General features: G+C 36.1%; 1 protein-coding gene across 1 annotated transcript; it reads right to left on the minus strand.

The window, feature by feature from the left end:
• Positions 1–4679: 4679 nt before the first annotated feature.
• On the minus strand, positions 4680–8830 carry LOC311299461 (E3 ubiquitin-protein ligase TRIM39-like). The gene is made up of 7 exons (XM_084423034.1): positions 8628–8830; positions 7486–8057; positions 7280–7375; positions 6731–6964; positions 6501–6639; positions 5658–5693; positions 4680–5505 (listed from the first exon to the last, which is right to left on the minus strand). Exons 2-7 carry the CDS (start codon positions 8053–8055, stop codon positions 4958–4960), a joined length of 1623 nt encoding a protein of 540 aa, XP_084279160.1. The 5' UTR covers positions 8056–8057; positions 8628–8830; the 3' UTR covers positions 4680–4957.
• Between the last annotated feature and the right edge of the window lie 15161 nt (positions 8831–23991).

Raw genomic sequence — 23991 nt, forward strand, 5'->3', positions numbered from 1 at the left:
ACAAGGTAAAAGAACTCATGCTGAACAGTGGTGGTAAAATGTCACGGGTTGATCCTGCAGTGTTTTATTGGCAGAATGAGCAGTCTGAGGTGACAGGAGTACTGGCATGCCATGTGGATGATTTTTTTTGGGCAGGTTAGGGCACTTTGTAACTAATGTCATCCCTGTACTTAAATCTGCATTTCACGTGGGTCGTGAAGAGCATGAGAGTTTTTCATATGTGGGGATGGACATTGCTACTGTGGGTGGTGCATCAGAACAGTTACATTGAAAACTTACAACCAGTTCACTTACAGGCAGCACGTGCTGTACAGAGAGAGGCTCCACTAAACGAGAAAGAAAGAGAACAACTCAGGTCCAAAATAGGACAGATTCTGTGGGTTGCTAAACAAACAAGACCAGATGTTATGTTTGACACATGTAGTCTAGCATCCAACATTAAGAATGCTACTGTTCAGTCCATACATGAAGTGAACAAAGTGATCCGTAAACTTAAGTCAGGGAAGGTCACACTTAAGTTTCAACACTTGGGCAACAGTGATGATTTGAGTTTGGTGGTCTTCAGTGATGCTTCACTAGGCAATCTTCCAGATGGAGGTACACAGGGAGGGGTTTTAATTGCCCTCATGGAAAAAACAGGAAAGTTCTCTCCACTGTTTTGGCAATCTAAGAAAATCAGACGTGTGGTAAGAAGCACGCTGTCAGGAGAAACCCTTGCCATGTCAGATGGTATTGACAATGCTATGTTCTTGGCTGTGCTCTACTCTGAGCTTACCACAGGTAAAGCTGATCTTAATGCTCTCCCCCTTATTTGTGTCACTGATAACCATTCCCTGTTTGACGCTCTTAAGTCTACAAAACAGGTCACAGAAAAGAGACTAAGATTAGAAGTAAGCGGTGTCAAAGAGCTCCTACATGCTAACAAAATCAAAGAAGTGCGTTGGTCAGAAGCCAAGTCACAACTTGCTGACTGTTTGACGAAGAAAGGTGCTTCCTCACTTATGCTTCTTAAAGCGCTGTATGAGGGTGTATGGAAACTGTAATATCTGGACTATTGAGCATTTATCTTGGTACAGTTTTTTTGTTTAAATACTCAAGCTCACTTAAATGTTACTGTGTTCTGAAAATCGTTTGTATTTGGTGACAATGTTTTATATGTCAAAGTCACTCCTTTTATTATTTAAAGAAGAGAGGGAGATTGTTAACTTCATGTGCGAGGGAATGTATTATCGCGAGAGTTTACGAGAATGTATTATCGCGAGAGTCGGCGAGACTTGTTGTGCTTCCTGGGGGTTTTTGTGGGGAAATAGAGAGTGTGGAGTAATAAAAAACTTTCTGTGGAACTACGTAGTGTCTTTGGCTATTTTCAAGAACTTCTTTTGTTACACAGAAGTAAGCAATATAAGTTTGGAACAACATTGAGTAAATCATCATTTGCAGAATAATGCTGTTAAAATAATCCATAAAAAAAAAAAAAAAAAAACACACTGGTATACACTGTAAAAAATAAATCAAGGGTCTAGTAATTTTCATAAAAAAAATAAAAAATAAAAATATTGTGTATATTTTATTAAGAAAATTGTGGTTCAGTGTTGTATAGAAAAACTGATAACATTTCACTAATAGAACCAAGAGATACATTTTCATATTTTTTTAAGGAAACACACTTTTAAGAAACAACCGATTAAGATGATAAAATTAAGGAAAAATTTATTTTAAGAGAATTAGCTAAATTAGGCGGTTTTATTTATGGACACCATTGTAAGATCCCAGCATGCTTTGCACATGGCTGGAAATGGAGAGTAAATATTGAAATTAAACAGGTGGTTGAATATGATTTCACTTTTTTTAACTTTAGTTAGTGTGTAATGTTGCTGTTTGAGCATAAACAACATCTGCAAAGTTACAATGCTCAAAATTCAAAGCAAAGGGAGAGATTTGCTTTTAAATAAATCACTTTTTAAAGACTACAACAAACGGCTGGTAGGGACTACACAACACTCCTCCCGGGTTAGTGACATCACCAACCCTAAAATTTAATGTTAAATTAAATTAAAATGATGTTCATTTGAAATGATGTTAATGTTGTTAATGTTGTTCTAAATTAATTTAAGAAACCACCGCTCAAAATGAAACTCCTCTCGATGTTTTTGTCAGGTTTTGGAGAAGGGAAGTACGTGTCGTTTGAGGATCGTCAGTGGCATCAGTCGTGTTTTAAGTGTTCTGAGTGTTCGGTGTCTCTGGTCGGCGCTGGATTCTTCCCCGACGGGACAAAGATTCTCTGCAAAACTGCAATGCCAAATAATTCAAAACTGCTTCTGTAGATGTGCTGAAGAACTGACCGCTGTGTAATAGAAACACATTTATGAAACGTTTGACATCATTTATACATGTAAAGTTTAGGTGTTACATTCTCCCAAATCTGTATGTTAAAAATATCTAAACTAGAACACATTTGATTGGGTAAATGCACTTTCTGGTTTAAATGATAAACTCAAATAATTTGAACTATAACAAACAAATAATTTAATTTTGTTTCATGCCAAAGTGACTCAGTTTCCTGAGATTTTATTGTTCTCATCATTGCTGTACTTTTGCATAGTTTTGATTTTACGTTTGAGTAATTTTCCATGTGTTTGCATTAATATCAGGCCTTTAAATTCCCTCCAACATCAACATTCCTCAATGAAACTTACATCTGAACAAAACACACACTGAGTGTTAATATGTGAGGTGTGTGTTCAGCGAGACAGGATTGAATCATGTAATGATGCATTAGAATCTGGACAGAAAATGTTGTTTGTATTAAACAGTAAATTTTACAGTGCACTATTTTAATGCACATGCATTGGTGTTTTATCCATTCATTTTTTAATAATTCTCACATATATTATTATTATTATTATAATAAATATTCACATATTAATAATGATTTAACAGGTGGCTTCCTATTTGTGTTGCTTTCAAAAGAAAAAAACTTTGTTTTTAAATATTTGATGTATTTTTGCATATGAATGGCTTCTGTTAAAATGTGTTGTGTTTCCTTTCATAAATGTTACATAAATAAAACAACAACTTTCAATTATCATTTGAGGTTAAGTCAAATTATGTTTTCTATTTTTTTTTTTTTTTTTTACTACACATGTACCATACATTTCTGTGACAAAATGTCTGATAAAATATGTAAATGTTATGGAAATCCTGCATATATAACTCCACCCTAACCCTAAATAATCTTTCCAAACCCCTTTATAAACATAATCTGTAACCGTTGGTTTAAGAAATTCTCATGACTCTTCCGTTAGATGCAGTGACTCTGTTTATGGAAATATGAAAATTGTGTCTTTGTCCCAGGAGAGACTCCGGGTCCCATTAAAGCCGTTCTCTGGGGTCTTTGGTTTCATCTTGTGTCCTAAACCTCAGTGGACAGAACATTTGTCCTGCCGTCTCTGTTAAAACCATCAGAACTAAACAATCACTCGATCCATCATGTGTTAAATACTGCAACACACACTCAATACAACAGCGCATTAAAATGTGGATCCAATATCATCTATTATTGAGTGGTGCAGGCATCATTATTAATCATAATTAGGACTAAAGATGCATGATAAAAAATTATTTACCAGACATAGCACTCACAAAGAACTTTTTTTAACCAAGTAAACTAAAAACAAATCACTAAACAAATAAAATAAAATAAATAACATGATATTTCCAGGTTTTCCATGACTGTATGAACCTCATTATATTTTCTGATATGAAACTATATAGCGCCACCTAGTGAACATTATCTACAGTAATGCTGTAGCACAGAGACCTCGGATAATCTTAAAGTGATAGTTCACACAAAAATAATAATTCTGTCATCATTTACTCGCCCCAAACCTGTAAGAGTTTCTTTACTGTGACTGGTTTACTTTAAAGAGATAAAGTTTTCTACTCTTTCTCTCAGGACACAGAACAATGTGAAAAGACCAGAATATGTGACTAGCTTTCTATGTATATTTTTTTCTTCAAAAGGATGACCTTATTTTATCACTATCTACTGTAAAAAGCTGTGCTCAATTTTCATACAGATCAAAATGCATTAAACATAAACTGCAATATAAATAGACATCTTTAATAGAATAATCTCTAATATGTCCTGGAAGAAGGAACATATTTTTATAAGGTTTCATATTTGTATATCTACTTCATATCAGCACCATCAGATATTTAACAGTCCTATATTTTATTTGAAGATGTATTTAACTGTATCAATAAAAAATGACATTTAAATTAATCTGATGTGTGTTGAAATTGGTCTATTATTCTATTCTATTCTATTCTATTCTATTCTATTCTATTCTATTCTATTTTCTATTCTATTCTATTCTATTCTTATGGTTAAACATACCTAGTTTTACCATGGGGTAAACATTAGACATGTCACCTGGGTAATAGACCTACAATGTTTTTTTCGTTTCTTCTTCTTCTCCTTTTTTAATTTTTTAAAATATTTTGTTATTACCATGATCATAATATCATGGTATTTTTTAGGTATACTTTGAAGATCCATAGTGTTGTGTATGAATATGGTAATCATACAGTTCTATGATATATATTGAGGTATTACCATCTGATTTACCACAGTATTATCACAGATCTGTAATTAATGGTAGAAACAGCTTTGATATAATGTATCATGTTATCATAGTTTGGTTTGGTTTATTTTAATGTAAAAAAAAATTACAGGCACTTTCACTTTGTCAGGAAAACAATGGCATGGATAATTATGAAAAGTTAAAAATAAAATTGTTAAACAATCATTATATTTTCACAATATAATTAGCAATTTTAGCTAGAATTATAGATCTTAACAATGAAAAACTAATTATGAAAATATAGCAAAACATGTTTAGATTTGTAATTATATAAATAATTTTCATTGTTTATTCCATATTAGGCTGTAAATTCATTTATTGTATTTGACAGGTGTGATGATCAGTGGAGTTGAGTTTTTACCTTTATTGTTTAGATACGGGCTAAAAAATGGATAGAGTTTCCCAGTGAAAGACTGATCAGTGAAAGAGTAGAGATGAGAGCTGGACTCCACATCATAAAAGGAGAGCAGACCCTCCTCATAATCCACAAACACACCGACCCGCTGCGGCTTCACTCTCACACACAGAGAGACACGAGGACCAGCACCGGCTTTATATTCATTCTCATTCCTCAGACCCACAATCCAGTATCCATCACTGGGTCTCGCTGTGATCTTTCCCTTCCTGTTAATGGATTCTCTGGCCACTCCTAAATCCCAGTCAGTCTTTCCCTTCACCTGCACCTCAAAATAAAATCTCCCTGAGGAGAATCCCTCCTTTCCCAGGACATTTACACATAGATCAAATCTCTCTGGTTTGTCTGGGAGTTTCTGCTCAATGTCTCCACATCTCACTTGTTTTCCATCATCAGACAGGATGAGATATGGATTAGCTGTATCAGGATCCAGAGTCACATCCACTGAGAAAACAGAGAATATGAATCACAACTTAATACAGATATTTAGTGATGATGTTTGTAATATGTAATCAGTGTTTAATCATACTGTTGGTCAGTGATGAAGCTGTGAGTATCTGAATGTAATCTAGTGTAGTGCAGACAGCACACTGTACCTGCATACTGCTGTCTCCTCTTCAGTTCTGTAGAGACTAATGACAATAAAACACCATCAGATCTTTGACATGTTTATGTGTGGAATTATAGACAAGATTTAAGGTTATATTTAAAGAATTGTGTAAAAGATCACGTTTAATCTGATCAATGTTTCTCTGCTGATATTTAGAGAATCCCTGAACTCCTATTGTGTTTGAGCTCGAAATATTCCTCCTTTTTAGAACATCTTTGAGAATATTTTATGAAATTTTTATTGTAGATATTTTTATGCCTAATGTTATTCATCTCAGTTTTGGAGTGGATTAATGTTGTGGTTATTCAGCAAAGACAACACTATAAAAAATAACCTTTAAGAAAATGAAAATGAAAGCCCAGCACTGCGAAGCTGTTTGATACAGGTCAGAAATATTCCTCTAAAAAAGAACAAATTTGCATCTTAAATTCATGATGTCTATTGATTTGATTTTCTTCTGCTAAACTGATTTTATCTGACACATAATCACAACATTTAGATGAAACAGCTGAAAAGACCAACAGAAAATGGCAGAAAATTAATGTTTCTTTCTGTAGTTTCTCATCTAAAAGTGTTCACAGATTTACTAAAGCCTCAAGGTTCTGGTTACAGTGATGAAGCTTCTAGTACAAGATGAATTTACTGCATGTTTTCTGAAATTAGAGATGAATATGACCTGCTCTCTTCAAGAAGAACTGTGATGATAATGAGACACAAACACATGATCACACACTTCTCTTATTTCAGCTTTAACAGACTCATTCTTCATTACTGATATTAAAAGATGATAAATATATGTATCTGTACGGTGTGTTTGATATTGCTGTACCAGTTAGCGTGAGTTTCTCCTGTAGAGAGTCCTGCAGTTTAGTCAGAGCTCTCCTCAGAGTCTCCAGACTCTCATCAGTCTTCACACTGATCTCAGACCAGTTCCTGGTGTTTCTAGAGCTGCACAGGGATGAGTAAATCTACAGCAGGAGAGAGGAGAAATCCTTCAGCATGGGGAGTGTTATGGTGTCATACACTGCATTATCACTGATCAGAGAGATGTTGACTGACCTGTAGGAGGTGGAGGTGATCTTCAGTGTGTGAGAGCTGCTCCAGCTCAGTGTTTCTCATCTTTAGCTCAGTGATCTCCTGCTCCAGCTCTTCAATGAGCTCTTCCTCCTGTTTCTCTGCTGCTTTCTGCTGCTCCTCCATCATCTCCAGCAGTTCAGTCTGACATCTCTCAATGGAGCGGATGAGATCAGTGAAGAGCTCCACACGGGCTGCTTTCTCCTTCTCTGTGTTTCTCTGCTCAACCAGGACAATCAACACATTATTAGTGGTGTTTGTTAAGGGAAGAATCAGTGTTATTATTTCTCATACTTCAGTGTTTTTAGGCAGTTTTCAAAATCATTCTGCAGCGTTTGCACTGAATGATTCCTCAAATCATGTGTGTTGTTGAGGAGAGATGTGTTATTACTTTACTAAGTGATCAGGAAAATCACAGACGTGTCGATATTCAGACCAACAGAGTGACTGTGAGTGTGAAATTGCTTTTATACAACAATTCAATAAACAACAATAGATATTAAAATGTATCTAATTAAATTATTTTAAACTCACTTTTCTGACTTCTGCTGAGTGTTTGACGTCTTGAATCTTCTTGATTCTGTCCTGGATCATCTGCTGTGTGTCTTTCTGTGTCTTCATCAGTTGAGTCTACAGACAGAGAACAACACACAATATGTTTTCATAATCGATTCATTTATATTAAAGAACATGTGATTCCTCATAAGAGCCATTTAAATCAGTTTGTCAGTAACTTTTACCTTCTTCTCTTCACCCTCCTCTTCTAAAGAAACAGTGTTGTGGTTCTTGTGGTCTGTTACAGCACACATCAGGCACACGATAGTCTGATCATCTCTACAGAACAGCTCCAGAGGTCTCTCATGTTTCTGACATATATAGTCCTCCAGATTACTCACAGGATTGATCAGTTTGTGTTTCTTTAAACCTGCCACTCTCAAATGAGGCTCCAGGTGAGTTTCACAGTAAGAGCTCTGACACACCAGACACGACTTCAGGGCTTTCAGCTTTCTTTCCTCACAGACGTCACACAGAACTTCAGCTTTTTTCAGAACTTCAGCTTTTTTCTCAGGACTTTTCTTTTTACAGTGATCTACGAGCTCTCGGAGTGTGGTGTTAATCTTGAGATCAGGTCTGTGCTTGAATGTTTCTTTGCAATATGGACAGTTGCAGGTCTGGCTGTTGTCCCAGCACTTATTCAGACAGGTCTTGCAGAAGTTGTGTCCACATGGAGTGCTGACTGGATCAGTGAACACGTCCAGACATATAGAGCACTGAAGCTCCTCAGTCAGTGGACCGCTGGAGGAAGACATCGCTGGAGAGAGAAATGATGAAGATAAATCACCTGCACTTCTAGTCTAAAGTTTGGACACACTTGATACACACACTCAATTTAAGTTTCTTATAATCTTAAAAGATATTGTGGTTAGCAGGACGAGGCCGGTGGCGTGATTGATAATGAGCGACACCTGCACGCGACGCACCGGTCTCGTATATTTACAACAACTATATAAAGCTCTCCATAAAATATATTATATGGCCAAGAGTAATTTTTATCTTAATAATGTTTAATGTAGGCTAAATGTGATTTTCATCTGCAGTTTAGCAGGTTTGTGTTCAGTGAATCTGCAGGTAATTTTAGTAGTTATGTATTTGTGACAAAATGACAGAAACGCCCATCTTTGTATCACAACCAATCAAATGGCATAATTAAATACAATTCTGATACCATTTCAGTGCAGTAAACAACTAAAGTAGTTGAGTATTTGACATGCTTAAACCTGGTTCAGTTCAACTTATTCCAGTTTGACATAAACCTGCTAAACCAGTTCACTTCCATTAGAAACCTGTTCAGCACAATCTCTCTTATATTTCTATCTCTTACCTGTGAGGATCAGATGTGTCCACAAGACTCTTTGAACGGATCAATAGTTTAAAGAGGTTGATCGTTTCAGGCGTCCATATTGTTGTTGATCAAGTTAGTTTCACTTTCTCTGAATCTCTCTCTGAACTACAGTGAAGTCAGAGCTCCGAGTTCCCCAGAGTGGACGATTGGGGCGGGTCGACACATTAAGGCCGCCCACACCCGATTTTATTGGTTTATAATACAGCAATCTTATTGGCGTAGACGCTTGAGGCATGAGCATGCGCATTCCTTTATGTACGAATTTATGAATTATCTTCTATGCTGTTTAGCCATACTACAGAAATATCAAGTGATAACCATGGCGATTTCAGTAACGATCAATTGGATAATGTTTTGATGAATTTACACGAATCAAGTTAGATGAAGTTATACTGTCAAAATGTATTCGTATAGCGCTCATTTCACATCAAAGCAGCTTTACAAAAAGTCTGAAATGCTTTAATATTGAGCAGTTTTAGGGCTGCCAACTTATGGAAAGGAAAATAAAGGACAATCGTGGTTCTTTATAGGAAAATAAGGGACGGAATAAGGGACAATCAAAATATTTGTACTGTACCACACAGTGCGTATCATTTCAGAATTTGCAGGTAAATATGTGTACAAAAGATGTATAAAAGGTTCTCAGACAAACACATTTGGGTAATTTCATGGAAAAAGCAGCCACATTTCAGAAACTTTCCCAGCGCACATTTTTTATTTTGTTAAAAAAAAATATTTCGAAGAAAGACAAACATAAATGAGGGAAGAAAGCCAGAATTTCATATTTCACAAAAGCCACAATTTTCACCTGAGATTTGGAGTCAGATTACAGGGGGGTTAAAATGACTTAATAATCTCATAATTATTTTACTTTTACACAGAGATTGTTAGGTCTATTTAGCTAAATCGGTTGACTTTAGCCATCTTTGTTGCATTATAGCTACAGTATACCAACGTAAAAAATTTAAAATGGGAAAAAGCACTACTTTTTGTTTTTTGCTCGAAATTTGCATGCCTGCAACTCATTAAAAAAAAAAATCTTAATATCCTTTTAGATTCTAATTATTAACAAACTTTTATTTTGGTTTCTTACTTTTTAAGGCCGAATATGGTTCATTTTAAGTCCCAATTAATAGGGATGTTAATCTGGCTCCATGAGTAAATTAGTACACATTTTCAATGGTCGCACATTTTCTGAAGAACAAATAACGTTGAAACTAGAAATGTATCTTGTTATTTTTTTCTATCATAATTGAACATTACTGAGTGTCATAAATAGTATTTTTCCATAGTTTGTGTGCCTGTAACTCTAAAAGTAACAAATATATCTTAATATCCTTCTCTCATTCTTAATAAAATTTTATTTTGTAATCTTCATTTTAAAGGCCCTATATTGTTCAGTCCCATAGATATAATGTGGCTCCATGTTCAAATTGTTGAATTTTCCCAATTTGCAATATAAGGATTAGGATAAGGATAAACTTTATTTGTCCCCGAGGGGAAATTTGTCCTGGGCAAAGTGCTACAGTACAACACACAGCACAATACACAACACAACAATGTATACACAGCACACCAATGTATATAAAATAAATAAAATACAAGATAAGTAAAATACTTAACGCATTTAATTGCTACTGCTAACGTGTAAAGGTGCATTGCTCCGGGTCATATTCAGCAGTTTTACTGAGGCAGGAACAAATGAAAGCTTCATTCTTGCATATTGGCATTCTCAGTCTCTTTCTCGATGGCAGCGGCTGGTATTCACTAAAAAGAGGATGTTCAGAGTCAGTACTAATACTCGTTGCTTTCCTCATCATTGCCTCTTCGTATAGAGTCTGTATGGGTTCATATTGTTTTAATCCTATGACTTTCATGGCTGTTTTATGGATATGGATCAATTTGCTTTTCAACTGAACAGACAAATTTCCGAACCAGACTATAATTCCATAACGAATAAGACTTTCAAGTGTGGCTCGGTAAAAAACAAGTAAAATGTCACTGCCCACCCCATACAGTCGTAATCTTCTTAAAAAGTACAGCCTCTGTTGTAGTCGTGTGCACAGACTGTCAATGTGTGTCTTCCAACAAAGAACATTGTCCATGTAAAACCCCAGGTATCTATAAGATGTAACTTGATGTATCACTGTGTCTTTAATGATCACAGACTTATGTTCAGATACATTTCTTGGGTCAAGGACCATTTCTTGGGTTTTTTGTACATTTAACACAAGACAGTTCCTGTCACACCACTGAATAAATTGATCTATTTCACTATGGTAGGATGATAAGTCCATATCCTTGTGTAAGAGACTCAGAATAACAATATCGTCAGCATATTTTATAATACTATTATTCTTATGTGTGCTCCTGCAATCATTTGTATACAAAGCGAAAAGTACAGGTGATGACACACAACCTTGAGGCAAGGCAAGACAATATATAGCTACACCAACGGATTTTACTGTATCATCAACCTCTATTCAAAACAATAAACATAAAAGTTTTTTTTTTTGTCAAGAAGATACATAGATGGCATAAAATTAAGCACAATAACTGAACGTCTTTGAAATTATGAAATTACAGCAAACATTTTTTTACATAGCAACCATGTAGGCTATAAATAAATGAAGAGAGCATACTTTCCAGATAAAGAGAACTTCGATGATTAGTATGGGCTGCTTTTGGTGCTTGAGATTGTATTGGTTATTTTGTGTTTCAATAACAAGGTCCAACCAAGTAGAATACGGTACAAGTTACTTTAATGTAAAATGTTTTTCTCTATTTAACATTAATTTACAATAGTGAAATATTTTTGATGACATCTTCCGTCAGGTAGTGGAAAGAAAACATCCAAAATACACTTTTAATTGTAGACTACTTTATGTACATCTCTAGATTTCGATTACAATTCATATCTTTAAAGTTTGCTTTTTTTAAATGAGTTTTTTCTCCAGTTCAGCATCACTTACATACACCAAACATTAAAGTTTTATTCATATATATATTCTGAAGGTTTTTACTGAGAGGTTTGTTCATATATCACTTGCCTAATATTATACAATTTATTCCTAAAAACATGGTGAAAACTTATTTGTTGACAGTATTTGCTGATTTATGGAGTGATAAAAAGAGAAATCCTAAATCCTCTCTCTAAAAACCTTTGATTTATAATATGTCAACCAAATGAAACAAGAATTTTGCACCTGACTTCATCCAATATTCAGATTTTTGTTTTGGAGTTTATGCAAATGAGCGAATAGCTAATTAGATAAATGCCTCATTTACATACATAACAACATAATATTTCTGAAAACGTACAAAAATGTTTGGAATTCTTAATGTATTCCATCAACACAGAAAGGAAAGTGATATTTATTATAGTTAATTTTTTACTCTATTTATGTGTCTTGCCTTCAAAATTGTTCACTGAAAGTTTCTTTGGCAAAGTTTCCCTTTGGAAAAAAAAAACCCTTTGGAAACTTTACTTTTAAGAGTGTAAACTACACACATCTGAAGATTAATCTAAATACTGAGTATTTTTGCTTTTATTTCATTTCTAACCTCGTTAAGTTGTATGCAGTGAATGACAGTGTGTTTGGTCTCGTCTCTTCCAGATCTTGGTTCAGGGTGGCGTTACGTACAGAGACGAGCCCTGGCATAAAGAATGTTTCTTGTGTTCGGGTTGTAAAGTCCAGCTGGCCGGACAGCCTTTCACAACGCAGGGTGAAGATCCGTTCTGTGTGAAGTGCTTCAGTAACCTGTACGCCCAAAAATGTGCCGCCTGCGACAAACCCATCACAGGTCAGTGTGTGTTAATGTGTCCTTATAACAAGAGCGCTCTTCATTAGCAGTTCCTTCAGCTGAGAACAGAAACACTGTCAGAAACAAGAGACAGTTGGCACATAAACAGGGTCGTGTGTTTGGAGGCTGTTGAGTGTGTTTGAATAAACTTCTGCTTGTTCATCAGGGACTCAAGAGTCTCTCATCCACCGGGTCATGACCTATGAGAATATAATATCTAACTCAAATATCAATATATATATAGCCGTACATACTGTACACATATACATATACATATTCAGTCCAATGTTATATATCAAAGAGAGATAAACTATTCTTCTTTTAAATTACTTACTAAAGTAATGTTAGATTTAGAGGGTGAAACAGCAGACCCAAAAGGGCAATTATGGCAAATATACCAGGGCACTATAAGTTACTTGAAGACCCGTAAAAGCATGTGGAGGTCATCTTTGCCTGCACACTAGACAATGCCATGTTTTGGTTTCAATATTTTCTTTTAAATAAATATACATAATAAAATGAAATATACACTACTGTTCAGAAGTTGAGATCGATACGATTTTAAAAATGTTTTTAAAAGAAGTCTCTTCTGCTCAAATCTGCATTGATTTGATAAAAAAAAAAACAGTAATATATACTATAATACTGTGATACTGTTATATGTGAATATATAGTAAAATGTAATTTATTTCTGTGATCAAAGCTTCAGTGTCACATGATCCTTCAGAAATCATTCTAATATGATGATTTGATTGATTGTTGAATGCTGGAAACAGTTCATATTTGTGAGTAAACTGTAATACATTTCATTTTTCAGGATTCTTTGATGAATAGAAAGTTCAAAAGAACAGCATTTATTTGAAATAGAATCTTTTGTTACATTATAAATGTATTTACTGTCACTTTTGATCAATTTAATGCAACCTTAATTAATAAAAGTATTAATTTCTTTCCCAACATTTTTTTATTATAAATTCTTACTAACCGCAAGCTTTTGAATGGTAGCCTAGTGTATAATGCTACAAAAAGTTTATATTTCAGATAACATTTTTTTTTTTTACTTTCGATTGATAAAAAAAAAAAAAATCCACATTGATAATAATCATAAATGTTTGTTGAGCATCAAATTGTCATAATAGAATGATTTATGAAGGATCATGTGATGAAGACTGGAGTAATGAGGGTAAAAATTCAGCTTTAATCACAGAAATGAATTATATTTGATTGTATTATTATTTTAAATTGTAATAATATTTCATAATATTACTGTTTTTACTGTATTTTGGATAAAATCAATGCAGGCTTGGTGAGCAGAAGATACTTTTGAACTTTTGAACAGTAGTGTACATCCAACAGAATGATTCTAGCTTTATTTACCAAAGTAGTATTTACCCTAAAAACAACTGGATGATTGATGTGACACTTTGATAACAATGTTTGTTCCAAAATACTTGATTAAGTGCATGAAACAAGTTTATTAGATATTAAACATATAAATTGTGACAAAACAGGCTGTCAGTCTGTGTGTTGGTGGGGATTGTTGAAAGATTTCAGTAAATACGTAGTAGTAAATAGTTACGTCCGTGCGGCAATGGACTGTTATGAGTGAGTTAGTCAGTCAGCAGATTCACTATTCAACCATTTCAGTGAAAAAGGCAAGTAGTCAAGCAAAACATGACTTCAGATAACTTCAATTCAATTCAATTCAATTCAAATTTATTTGTATAGCGCTTTTCACAATACATATTGTTTCAAAGCAGCTTTACAGAAAGTGCATTTCAGAAATGTACATAGAGAAATACAGTTAGTTAATCATGTATTGATTTAGGGCATAAACATCGCCCGCGCCGAGTCGTCTCTTCATAGGCGCCGAGTCGTCTCTGCACGGGTGTTGGAGAATCTGTAGTTTCCATGAGAGGCTGGATACAAACTGGAGCTGACGATCTGTATTTACCTCGGGACTAGCGTCCCGAGATAACAACAGAAAAGCATATGGGAAATAATTAGCGTAGCTGCTGTTCGCAATATTAATGCATTCAATCTGATTCAACTGTAGTATAAAATGTAAGTATTATGTGAATGCCTGGCTGAAGAGATGCGTCTTTAATCTAGTTTTAAACTGGGACAGCGAGTCTGAGCCTCGAACAATATCAGGAAGGCCATTCCACAGTTTAGGAGCTAAATGTGAAAAAGCTCTCCCTCCTTTAGTGGACTTAGATATCCTAGGAATGACCAGAAGCCTCGAATTTAGTGATCTTAAAGAGCGCGATGGATTGTAGGGCGATAGAAGTTCCGTTAAATACACGGGAGCTAAACCATTTAGGGCTTTATAGGTCAGTAGCAATACTTTGTAATTGATACGGAACTTAATAGGTAACCAATGTAGAGATGATAGAATTGGTGTTATATGATCGTATTTTCTTGATCTAGTAAGAACTCTAGCGGCGGCATTTTGGACTAACTGTAGCTTGTTTATTGAGGATGCAGGACAACCAGCTAATAAAGCATTACAGTAATCTAGTCTCGAGGTCATGAATGCATGAACTAACTTTTCTGCATCAGAAACAGATAGCATGTTACGTAGCTTAGCAATGTTTCTGAGGTGGAAAAAGGCTGTTCTTGAAACATATGAAATATGATTTTCAAAAGACAAGTTGCGGTCTAATATAACACCCAGGTCTTTTACTGTAGAGGATAAAGTAACAGGACACCCTTCTAAATTAAAGTTGTATTGTAAGAGGTTTTGTGGGCAGTTTTTTGGACTAATAAGTAATACCTCCGTTTTATCTGAATTTAATAGCAGAAAATTACATGTCATCCAGTATTTTATATCTTTAACACACTCTGTTAATTTAGATAATTTAGCGTTTTCATCTGGTCGTGATGAAATATATAATTGAGTGTCATCAGCATAACAGTGGAAATTAATTCCATGTTTTCTTATAATATTACCAAGTGGCAGCATATATATTGAGAATAGCAGAGGGCCTAACACAGATCCTTGCGGTACACCGTAGTTTACTGACGTTATCTTCGATTTTTCCCCATTTACGCAGACAAAATGGTAACGGTCTGATAAGTACGATCTAAACCAGTTTAATGCCTGTCCCTGAACACCAGTGTAGTTTTGTAGTCGGTCTAAGAGTATTGTGTGATCTATAGTATCGAACGCAGCACTAAGATCAAGTAAAACTAGTATTGAGATACAGCCTTGGTCAGAAGCTAAAAGTAAATCATTTGTGATTTTAACGAGCGCAGTTTCTGTGCTATGGTGCGGTCTGAATCCTGACTGAAACTTTTCATAGATATCATTTTCTTGCAAGAAAGAGCACAGTTGAGCGGACACAACTTTTTCTAGTATTTTAGACATAAATGGAAGATTTGAAATGGGTCTGTAATTTGCTAGGTTATTATGATCTAATTGTGGTTTCTTAATAAGAGGTTTTATAACTGCCAACTTGAATATTCTTGGAACATGACCTAAGGATAAAGACGAGTTAATAATATTGAGAAGAGGCTCTTCCACTACAGGTAACACTTGTTTCAGTAGTTTAGTTGGTATTGGATCTAATAAACACGTTGTTGGTTTAGATGCAATGATAAGTTTATTTAACTCTTCCTGTCCTATAGTTGCAAAGCGCTGTAATTGTTCTTGCGTTGTTTAAGTTTATACAACTTGTATGTAACTTAAACATACAAGTTGTATAAACCATTTCTATGTTGCTTTTTTAGTCATTTAAGGAGCTCAACAGCCCCAGTCTCCATTCACTTTCATTGTGTCTATAAGAACTGTTAACTTCATGTGCGAGGGAATGTATTATCGCAAGAGTTTACGAGAATGTATTATCGCGAGAGTCGGCGAGACTTGTTGTGCTTCCTGGGGGTTTTTGCGGGGAAATAGAGAGTGTGGAGTAATAAAAAACTTTCTGTGGAACTACGTAGTGTCTTTGGCTATATTCAATGGTAGCAGAGGATGGTTTCCAACTACAGAGTACCGCCTAAGCTTGACGAAGCCCGACCATACGAGTGCTGGAAAAATGAAGTTAGTATTTGGAGACTTGTTACGGACTTAGAAAAGAAGAAGCAGGCACTCGCGGTGGTGCTGGGGCTCGAGGGGCGAGCCAGAGAGACCGCTTTGGAAATACCCGCGAACGATCTAAACAAAGATGACGGTATGGAAACCTTGCTAGCTAAGCTGGACGCGGTATTCTTGAGAGAAGAAAAAGACCGCGCTTATGAAGCATACTCTCATTTCGACTCGATTTCCAAAGACAGTGCGGTGTCCATGATGGACTACATCATAGACTTTGAGCAGAGATACAACCGCATGAAGAAGTACAACATGACCCTGCCTGACGCTGTGTTAGCGTTTAAACTCCTGGACACGGCTTGTCTCGAGGAGAAGAGTAGGCAGCTAGCACTTACAGCGTGCACGGATTTGACATTCGCATCCATGAAGTCAGCGTTGAAGCGGATTTTCGGAGGAAAAACCAGTGGAGCAAGCGGCGGCAGCGAGACTCAAGATGCGGCGTTTTTCACGGAGCAGAGGCCACCGGACAAATTCAGACGGAACAATGGCCCTTCGCAGAGCAGACAGCGGCAGCCACAGCAAGGTACAAACCCACTCGACAAATATGGTAAGAGAACAAAATGCGTCATTTGTCAGAGCACGTACCATTGGGCCAAAGACTGTCCTCACCGGAGAAATGAAGTAAAGGTAGCAGAAGATGAAAATGTGGAAGAGTGTAACATTACACTGTTTACAAAAGTCATGACGGACTCTGAGATCTTCCTAACTGAATCACTGGGATCAGCTATCATTGACACTGCATGCACACGTACTGTTTGTGGTGAGAAGTGGCTGGATAGTTACATGAAAGACCTGAGCCAAAGTCAAATAAACAAACTGCTGCAAACAGAATCTTCAAGCAGCAGACCTTTCAGATTTGGTGACGGTCAGGTGGTACACTCCAACAGAAAGGTGAATTTTCCCGCTAAGATCGGACTAACAAAATGTCACATTGAAACGGAAGTTGTTCCTGTTGATATTCCTTTACTGCTGAGCAAAATGTCTCTAAAGAGAGCAGGAACTGTTTTAGACATGGAGAATGACAGAGTTGTCATGTTCAAGCAACCAGTGCCTCTTGAGTTCACTAGTTCGGGACACTATTGTGTTGACATTAGAGATGGTAATACTGAAGCGGTTACCAATGAAAGTGAAATCCTTGAAATCCTCATCCTCAACTCTGGAAATACTGACAAAGACTGTCCAGTTATTCTGCAAGAGATCATCCGTGACTGTGAGGTATGTCAAAGATATAGCAGGACCAAGCCCAGGCCTGCTGTTGGTTTGCCTTTAGCCTCAGAGTACAATGAGACGGTGGCAATGGATCTGCATGAGCTGGAACCTGGCGTATGGTACCTCCACATCATCGACCACTTCACACGCTTCAGTGCTGGAAACATTGTGAGAACAAAGAAAGCCTCGGAGATCGTCAACTCCTTCATTCACTCGTGGATAAGTGTTCATGGTGCCCCCAAACGAATATACACAGACAACGGTGGCGAGTTCAACAATGAGGAGATAAGAGAGATGGCAGAAAAATTCAACACTGAGATGAAGACTACAGCAGGATACAGTCCTTGGAGCAACGGGCTGCTGGAGAGACACAACATGACACTGACTGAGATCCTCCTGAAGGTGAAAAAGGAAAACGGGTGTGGCTGGCAGACTGCTCTGGACTGGGCTCTAATGGCCAAAAACAGTATGATCAATGTGCATGGTTATAGTCCACACCAGCTTGTGTTTGGTCACAGTCCTAATCTTCCCTCCGTTTTGGTTGATAAACTGCCTGCTCTAGAGGGCACTTCTATGAGTACTAGAGTAGGACAGCACCTAGCAGCATTGCATGCTTCCAGAAGAGCATTCACAGAGGTGGGATGCTCAGAAAGAATAAGAAGAGCTTTACGAAAGCAGGCCTACAGATGAAAAGTATGAGACAGGAGACAGAGTCTACTACAAACAAGCAGACAGTACAGAGTGGAAAGGCCCTGCTGTAGTTATCGGTCAGGATGGCTCTGTAGTGTTTATCAGACATGGTGGGATTCTTGTCAGAGTACACCAGTCCAGGCTGAATAAAGTCAATACACAGGATGAGGATAAACCTGTACTACCTGATATTCCTGAAAATAGTAAAGAAAATGAAAACGTAATACACACGGATGTGTCAGAGAATTCAGATGATGAAATGAGTGTTAATGGAGACGTGCAAATCCCTGAAAACACAGAAACAGATGATAGAGAAGATGTGAGACAAACTAATGAGACAGAGAGTGATGTTACTAATACAGTGGGTTCCACTGGTGTCAAACTGAGAACAGGTCAGACAGTGACATTTACAAACAGAGAGGATGGTACTAAGCACACTGCCAGAGTTTTAGGCAGAGCAGGAAAAGCAAAAGGGCAATATAAAAACTGGTACAATATGCAGTATCTTGAACCAAATGGCAGCGAGGGTCAAAAGGAAGCTTTAGACATGTCACATGTTGATGATCTTCTCACTGAATGTGAAAACACTGATGCTGATGTACTCATTACAAAAGACATCTCTTTTGATGCTGCTAAACAGCAAGAGATTGAAAACTGGCAAAATAATAATGTTTACGAAGAGGTCACAGACAAGGGTCAAAAATGTATTTCTACTAGATGGGTCTGTACGTTGAAGGAGACTTCTAATGGTATTGTTCCCAAAGCTCGCCTTGTGGCGAGAGGTTTTGAAGAAGTCAATATTCGTGAATTACAAAAAGATTCTCCCACATGTGCATCAGAGTCACTCAGGCTGCTGTTAGCTGTTATTTGTCAAAACAAATGGAAAGTAAATTCTATGGATATTAAGTCTGTCTTTTTGCAGGGAATGGAACTCTCAAGAGACATTTACATTCGTCCTCCACCAGAAGCAGGCGTGGACAATGCGTTGTGGAAACTAAAGAAATGTGTGTATGGACTTGCAGACGCTTCCCTCTACTGGTACAACAAGGTCAAAGAACTCATGCTGAACAGTGGTGGTAAAATGTCACGGGTTGATCCTGCAGTGTTTTATTGGCAGAATGAGCAGTCTGAGGTGACAGGAGTACTGGCATGCCATGTGGATGATTTCTTTTGGGCAGGTTCAGAGCACTTTGTAACTAATGTCATCCCTGTACTTAAATCTGCATTTCACGTGGGTCGTGAAGAGCATGAGAGTTTTTCATACGTGGGGATGGACATTGCTACTGTGGGTGGTGCATCAGAACAGTTACATTGAAAACTTACAACTAGTTCACTTACAGGCAGCACGTGCTGTACAGAGAGAGGCTCCACTAAACGAGAAAGAAAGAGAACAACTCAGGTCCAAAATAGGACAGATTCTGTGGGTTGCTAAACAAACAAGACCAGATGTTATGTTTGACACATGTAGCCTAGCATCCAACATTAAGAATGCTACTGTTCAGTCCATACATGAAGTGAACAAAGTGATCCGTAAACTTAAGTCAGAGAAGGTCACACTTAAGTTTCAACACTTGGGCAACAGTGATGATTTGAGTTTGGTGGTCTTCAGTGATGCTTCACTAGGCAATCTTCCAGATGGAGGTACACAGGGAGGGGTTTTAATTGCCCTCATGGAAAAAACAGGAAAGTTCTCTCCACTGTTTTGGCAATCTAAGAAAATCAGACGTGTGGTAAGAAGCACGCTGGCAGGAGAAACCCTTGCCATGTCAGATGGTATTGACAATGCTATGTTCTTGGCTGTGCTCTACTCTGAGCTTACCACAGGTAAAGCTGATCTTAATGCTCTCCCCCTTATTTGTGTCACTGATAACCATTCCCTGTTTGACGCTCTTAAGTCTACAAAACAGGTCACAGAAAAGAGACTAAGATTAGAAGTAAGCGGTGTCAAAGAGCTCCTACATGCTAACAAAATCAAAGAAGTGCGTTGGTCAGAAGCCAAGTCACAACTTGCTGACTGTTTGACGAAGAAAGGTGCTTCCTCGTTTAAATACTCAAGCTCACTTAAATGTTACTGTGTTCTGAAAATCGTTTGTATTTGGTGACAATGTTTTATATGTCAAAGTCACTCCTTCATTTTTTTTTTATTTAAAGAAGAGAGGGAGATTGTTAACTTCATGTGCGAGGGAATGTATTATCGCGAGAGTTTACGAGAATGTATTATCGCGAGAGTCGGCGAGACTTGTTGTGCTTCCTGGGGGTTTTTGCGGGGAAATAGAGAGTGTGGAGTAATAAAAAACTTTCTGTGGAACTACGTAGTGTCTTTGGCTATTTTCAAGAACTTCTTTTGTTACACAGAAGTAAGCAATATAAGTTTGGAACAACATTGAGTAAATCATCATTTGCAGAATAACGCTGTTAAAATAATCCATAAAAAAAAAAAAAAAACAGAAAACACACTGGTATACACTGTAAAAAATAAATCAAGGGTCTAGTAATTTTCATTAAAAAAATAAAAAATAAAAATATTGTGTATATTTTATTAAGAAAATTGTGGTTCAGTGTTGTATAGAAAAACTGATAACATTTCACTAATAGAACCAAGAGATACATTTTCATCTTTTTTTAAGGAAACACACTTTTAAGAAACAACTGATTAAGATGATAAAATTAAGGAAAAAAGGCTACCTATTTATTTTAAGAGAATTAGCTCAATTAGGCGGTTTTATTTATGGACACCATTGTAAGATCCCAGCATGCTTTGCACATGGCTGGAAATGGAGAGTAAATATTGAAATTAAACGGGTGGTTGAATATGATTTCACTTTTTTAACTTTAGTTAGTGTGTAATGTTGCTGTTTGAGCATAAACAACATCTGCAAAGTTACAATGCTCAAAATTCAAAGCAAAGGGAGAGATTTGCTTTTAAATAAATCACTTTTTAAAGACTACAACAAACGGCTGGTAGGGACTACACAACACTCCTCCCGGGTTAGTGACATCACCAACCCTAAAATTTTATGATGTTAAATTAAATTAAAATGATGTTCATTTGAAATGATGTTAATGTTGTTAATGTTGTTCTAAATTAATTTAAAAAACCACCGCTCAAAATGAAACTCTCTCAATGTTTTTGTCAGGTTTTGGAGAAGGGAAGTACGTGCCGTTTGAGGATCGTCAGTGGCATCAGTCGTGTTTTAAGTGTTCTGAGTGTTCGGTGTCTCTGGTCGGCGCTGGATTCTTCCCCGACGGGACAAAGATTCTCTGCAAAAACTGCAATGCCAAATAATTCAAAACTGCTTCTGTAGATGTGCTGAAGAACAGAGCGCTGTGTAATAGACACACATTCATGAAACGTTTGACATCATTTATACATGTAAAGTTTAGGTGTTACATTCTCCCAAATCTGTATGTTAAAAATATCTAAACTAGAACGACACATTTGATTGGGTAAATGCACTTTCTGGTTTAAATGATAAACTCAAATAATTTGAACTATAACAAACAAATAATTTAATTTTGTTTCATGCCAAAGTGAGATTTTATTGTTCTCATCATTGCTGTACTTTTGCATAGTTTTGATTTTACGTTTGAGTAATTTTCCATGTGTTTGCATTAACATCAGGCCTTTAAATTCCCTCCAACATCAACATTCCTCAATGAAACTTACATCTGAACAAAACACACACTGAGTGTTAATATGTGAGGTGTGTGTTCAGCGAGACAGGATTGAATCATGTAATGATGCATTAGAATCTGGACAGAAAATGTTGTTTGTACAGTGAATTTTACAGTGCACTATTTTAATGCACATGCATTGGTGTTTTATCCATTCATTTTTTAATAATTCTCACATATATTATTATTATTATTATTATTATAAATATTCACATATTAATAATGATTTAACAGGTGGCTTCCTATTTGTGTTTCTTTCAAAAGAAAAATCTTTGTTTTTAAATATTTGATGTATTTTTGCATATGAATGGCTTCTGTTAAAATGTGTTGTGTTTCCTTTCATAAATGTTACATAAATAAAACAACAACTTTCAATTATCATTTGAGGTTAATTCAAATTATGTTTTCTATTTTTATTTTTTAAACTACACATGTACCATACATTCTGTGACAAAATGTCTGATAAAATATGTAAATGTTATGGAAATCCTGCATATATAACTCCACCCTAACATCTCTAAGCATGAATAAACCCTTCATGTGAAGTTCATTCTAACTGCTTCTAGTTTCGCTCGATTTTAAATCTTGTGTGTGTCCAGACTCCACATCCAGTGGAAAGATGGACTGATGGAGACACTGAGTTCCTTAAAATTTAAGGTCTGTGATAATGCAGCTTGGTTTGACATTTTGTTAATGACAGCCTTATACATTATCAGTACAAATAGACCTACTTTACATAAAAAGGTCCAGAAACAGAAATATGAGGATTAAAAACATCACAAAGCAGAAATAATCTTTCCAAACCCCTTTATAAACATAATCTGCAGCCATTGGTTTAAGAAATTCTCATGACTCTTCCGTTAGATGCAGTTGACTCTGTTTATGGAAATATGAAAATTGTGTCTTTGTCCCAGGAGAGACTCCGGGTCCCATTAAAGCCGTTCTCTGGGGTCTTTGGTTTCATCTTGTGTCCTAAACCTCAGTGGACAGAACATTTGTCCTGCCGTCTCTGTTAAAACCATCAGAACTACTGTAAACAATCACTCGATCCATCATGTGTTAAATACTGCAACACACACTCAATACACAAACAGTGCATTAAAATGTGGATCCAATATCATCTATTATTGAGTGGTGCAGGCATCATTATTAATCATAATTAGGACTAAAGATGCACGATCAAAAATTATTTACCAGACATAGCACTCACAAAGAACATTTTTTAACCAAGTTAACTAAAAACAAATCACTAAACAAGTAAAATAAAATAAATAACATGATATTTCCAGGTTTTCCACGACTGTATGAACCTCATTATATTTTCTGATATGAAACTATATAGCGCCACCTAGTGAACATTAACTACAGTAATGCTGTAGCACAGAGACCTCATGAATCTTAAAGTGATAGTTCACACAAAAATAATAATTCTGTCATCATTTACTCGACCCAAACCAGTATGAGTTTCTTTACTGTGACTGGTTTACTTTAAAGAGATAATAAAGTTTTCTACTCTTTCTCTCAGCACACAGAACAATGTGAAAAGACCAGAATATGTGACTAGCTTTCTATGTATATTTTTTTTCTTCAAAAGGATGACCTTATTTTATCACTATCTACTGTAAAAAAAGAAGCTGTCCTCAATATTCATACAGATCAAAATGCATTAAACATAAACAGCAATATAAATAGGCATCTTTAATAGAATAATCTCTAATATGTCCTGGAAGAAGGAACATATTTTTATAAGGTTTCATATTTGTATCTCTACTTCATATCAGCACCATCAGATCCTATATTTTATTTGAAGATGTATATAACTGTTTCAATAAAAATGACATTTAAATTAATCTGATGTGTGTTGAAATTGGTCTA

The sequence above is a fragment of the Rutilus rutilus genome (genome assembly GCF_951802725.1).
Source record: "Rutilus rutilus genome assembly, chromosome: 11".
NCBI classification, from domain to species: domain Eukaryota; kingdom Metazoa; phylum Chordata; class Actinopteri; order Cypriniformes; family Leuciscidae; genus Rutilus; species Rutilus rutilus.

Bases quoted from the DNA above. Each gene is read 5' to 3' on its own strand.
- LOC311299461 (XM_084423034.1), bottom strand. From the start codon at position 8,055: ATGTCTTCCTCCAGCGGTCCACTGACTGAGGAGCTTCAGTGCTCTATA. The intron at 7,376-7,485 runs GTAAAAGTTACT...CTCTGTCTGTAG, and splicing joins AGGAGGGTGAAGAGAAGAAG to ACTCAACTGATGAAGACACA. The intron at 5,506-5,657 runs GTACAGTGTGCT...CTGTTTTCTCAG, and splicing joins GAGGAGACAGCAGTATGCAG to TGGATGTGACTCTGGATCCT.